A 4090-nucleotide genomic window follows, 5' to 3' on the forward strand; every position below is an offset into this window, starting at 1 on the left:
TTTTTTTTTTTTTTTCACGTAACAAACTAGAACGCAACCTCCCTGTCGAAAATCCAACTGAACCCCACGGTACGTAGCTTCGTATTACGTGCTTGTTCTTCTGCTCGTTGGTGCAGCTTTCGGAACTTGGGAACCGAACCACACACAAAATCCTGGGCTTTGTTGGCAGCCCTGTTGATACCCTCTAGCTTCTCCAGCTTCCACCGCTCAACCATGAAATCCAATATGTCCGCGTAATCGCCGGCCGTGTAGACGCAAACCCTCTGTGCGACGACAGCGAAGTTATCTAATAGATTGGGATCTTGGCCGTCGTACATGAGGTAAGCAGGCATGGCGATCTTCTTTTGCATCATATCGGCGATCCCAAGCATTGCGTCGGAAGGGTCTATCTCCAGTAGCTTCTCTACCATTTTCACGTATGCATTCTCGTACCGCTTCTCGTCCGCCGCAATACTACCGCAGATGCGTGCCAACACCGTGTCCCCATGCTCCTTTGCCAACCGGGCTGTGTTGCTGTGTGATATAAACGTGGCCCTCTCTTGGAAAGATGTGTACACGTATCCCAAGTATGGGTTCTTCTTGTTATGGACCGTAGCATTCTATTTAACACTGTGATACATTGTATCAAGACTCATGTAACAAATCCATGATCAACTAACTGTTATCACATGGTTAGAAGAGAGAGTTAAAAGTCCAGTCAGCAATTCTACATCTATGTGAATAAATATGTAATCGTCACTTTATAACATATATTATATGAAAAACCATTTCTTTCATGGTGGCTGCAGCATATTTGCTTAATTTTCTCACTTAGGAAAAGGGTATAGCAAGAGCTTCTTACAGAGATGAAAGCGGGTGTGACCCTCGTGTCTGTAGGCTGATGGAGAAGGCTCGAGTGTTGAGAACTTGAGATGGCTAATTGGGAAGGAAGAATGATCTATATGTAGAAGATCCTTATGATATTCATTCACGGTCTTATAGCTAATTACAGTTCTACCACTTTAGCCGTCTTTGTTGTCTATAGAGACACCCCTGCTTAATATCAAATTGCACTCATACTCCATGTGCTCCATCTCTATTACAAAATATACCTGAAATGCTGACATTAATTGCTCTTTTTTTCCTAAATACCAAAATACCCTTCGAAAATTTAAAGCACTTATTATACCCTCGTTTAAACCCCCTAACTCCAAATCGACTTAACTGTTTTCACTTCCAAACCTCAGTATTCATGACTTACTCTTCGTGACTGGTGTTTCCTTCTTCGCGGTTACAAACTGACGGTGAACAATGTCACCGATGCCATTGCCATTGGAGAGCTAGACAAGTCGTGGACTGTTATCGACCTTCCCTTGCGCTCCTCCCCAGCTCTCTCCCTTTTGCTTCCGAGCGAGCTCAACCAGCCCTTTGAACTGCCTGGGTCTGACAATGACGATTTGCTCAACAAAGCAGAAGATTAGATTGATGATATACGAGTGAGGCAACAAATTACTTAAACCAGGGAAAATCAGATACTTCAAGGAGAACTCAAACATTCCAATTGGGAATGTGGAGTTGGGGGAGGGAAAATCTGATTAGGTTTTTTCTGAAAATGGGCGAAATCGGAATCAACTTCAATTTCAGCGTACCTTTTTTTTTTTCTTCTTCTTCTTCTGAGACTATTGAGCATGAGACCCAGGTGACGATATGTTCTTTCTTTTCAAAATTTATTCCTATTTATATACACCTTAGTGTTTTTTACTTCTTCCAAAATTTCAGTTCTCTCCCTTATAACGGAATGTGTAGTCTCGAAACCATTCGTGTCGTAATGTCCAAAAAAGAACAGGAAGAGAATTTGAGTTTGGGCCAGGGAAAGCCGATTCTCTATTCTCAACATGTGTTGTAGAAGATGTCTTCTTCCTGGGGCAGATCCTCCCGCTAGGACTCTCAGTCAGCTCTGACTACGGAATCCGGCAAGATAGCAGGTGTGTTTTGAGATCAGAGTCCATGGACCAATTTTATGGTTTCATCAATAGCAGGAATGGGTACACGTACACCCATAGGGGAAAAGAGATGGAGTGGAATCATTTTCACCCTCACCCCAGCCCATGACTGTCGACAATTGCACATGGATGGAGATCGGCAGTTGCGCAGGGATAGAGAAGGGCTGATGTGTGCATAGGAAACCCTCCCCAGAAATCCAGTGGTGAAGGTGAGTAAAGGTCAGGGGTATTGAGGGACTGGAGTAAAATATGATTTGGTCATGTACGCATTTGTTTTAGTTTAAAGGGTAAAATTGTCATTTCAAATCCTCACTTAATAGAGACTGATGTTAAAGGGTGTGACATTAATTTAAAATTATGCAAGAGATGTCTCTCTAACAGTGGCATTCTCTTAGGGGTGGCATTGTAAATTTTCTTATAAAAAATACGGCGTACCCACAACACAATATACCGGGCTCCCTTCAATTAGTTATCTTGAAATAATTTTTTATTTTTTTTGGTAATTATCCACTTATTATGTGTTCTATACATGGTTGTATTTCAGACAATTTCTTCTATATGCAACCATCAAAATCACTAAATCATCATTCCGCTAAAAGTCCTTGGGGCTTAAGGCCCTGAAATTTGTATTTTTTTTTTCCTTAAATTGTTGTGATAGTGTTATTTGGGTTATTGAAAATTTTTTGTAAACACAATGAAGCATTAGAAAAAGAGCTTGTAACCATTTCTCTATCACAATTGAAATTGCTCTCATCTCTCTCATGAACATAGTATTTTGTCAAACCATGTATATTAGATATTACATTAAACCATTGTCTTATAGTTAATTGCAATTATACCACTTGACACTAGGTGTGTCAATGAAATGGGTTCGAACGGTTTCAATTGGGGTTTAATCGGTTTCCATAAATTTAAAGATCATGTTTGCAAATCTAGGTAATCTTGTCTCTTAGGCATGAACATATTTCTATTTGATCATTTAGTTATCGATTCATCAGACTTATTGTGTTATAATCAAGTTTTAAACATGTTAATTGATTACTCAAGCTATAAACAGTTCTTAAAATAAGGGGGTCTTTTTGAAATCTGAACTTGAGCCAATACTGAACCTATGTGATCCTCTCTATGCATTGAAGTTTTAAGAGAAGAGAGAGGTTCCTGTGGGTCTGCTCTGGTTTAGAAGTTTAAATTTCCTGTGGGTGTATCTTTGGTTTAGTAATATATATAGTTAGTCTGAGTCTTGCTAGTTGCTCCACTTGGACTGCATCACTCCTCCGCGTGGATAACTGAGAGTGTCTTCGGTCACGCCGATATATTTGAATGTTTACTTAATCACTGAGCATTAATTAATGAATAATTAAAAGGAGACTTTAGCTATTTGGCTTTCTTTTTTGGGTATAAACTTTTTGGTATTAGTCTATTAGACACTTAAGAGTGGGACGAGATAGGGTGTGTGGACTGGGATGCATGGACATACAACTTTTATATATATATATATATATATATTTATGCAAATGGGTGTGTGACTTTGTTTGGAGAGAGAGAGAAAGAGAGATGCTTTGATGAAGGTTTATGTGCCATCAATTTGAAGATCACCAAATTAATCCTTATTGTTATTGTTGTTTAGTTCTGACATATGAGTGGAAATGGTTGGGGTGGGGACCCCTAAAACAGATGGCATATAACCAAATATTCAGCACCTCAAGGGGGAATGCCCCAAGAGAAGAACTCAATCAGAGCCAAGTGGATTGCCGGCATAGGAGCAACCCATTGGTTCATGACTAGGTTCTGTGTCTCGGCTATGAGAGGTCAAATACCATACTAAGGTAGCTGCAGCCAACTTCAAGCAAATACCTATTGGACGGGAAACTTTTGCTTCCATACTATTCCTTTCCCTCTTGCTTTTTCTATCATATCCTACTCTTCGTTATCCTATGTATAATGAAGACACATACCCTTTGTCGCATGTATGTATGTATATAGATATGGTTCCATGAGGATGTACGCCCCTGGAGGATTTTGATCATATAAAAATAATTAATAAATTAATAATAAAAGTAAATTAAAATTAGGAAGAAAGAATATTATTCACCTGTGTGTCTATCCCT

At 39.4% G+C, this 4090-nt stretch overlaps 1 protein-coding gene across 1 annotated transcript; it reads right to left on the reverse strand.

The window, feature by feature from the left end:
* Positions 1-26: 26 nt before the first annotated feature.
* On the reverse strand, positions 27-1106 carry LOC122075217 (stearoyl-[acyl-carrier-protein] 9-desaturase 6, chloroplastic-like). The gene is made up of 2 exons (XM_042640167.1): positions 1092-1106; positions 27-599 (listed from the first exon to the last, which is right to left on the reverse strand). Exons 1-2 carry the CDS (start codon positions 1104-1106, stop codon positions 27-29), a joined length of 588 nt encoding a protein of 195 aa, XP_042496101.1.
* Positions 1107-4090: the final 2984 nt, after the last annotated feature.

The sequence above is a fragment of the Macadamia integrifolia genome, chromosome 4 (genome assembly GCF_013358625.1).
Source record: "Macadamia integrifolia cultivar HAES 741 chromosome 4, SCU_Mint_v3, whole genome shotgun sequence".
NCBI classification, from domain to species: Eukaryota; Viridiplantae; Streptophyta; class Magnoliopsida; order Proteales; family Proteaceae; genus Macadamia; species Macadamia integrifolia.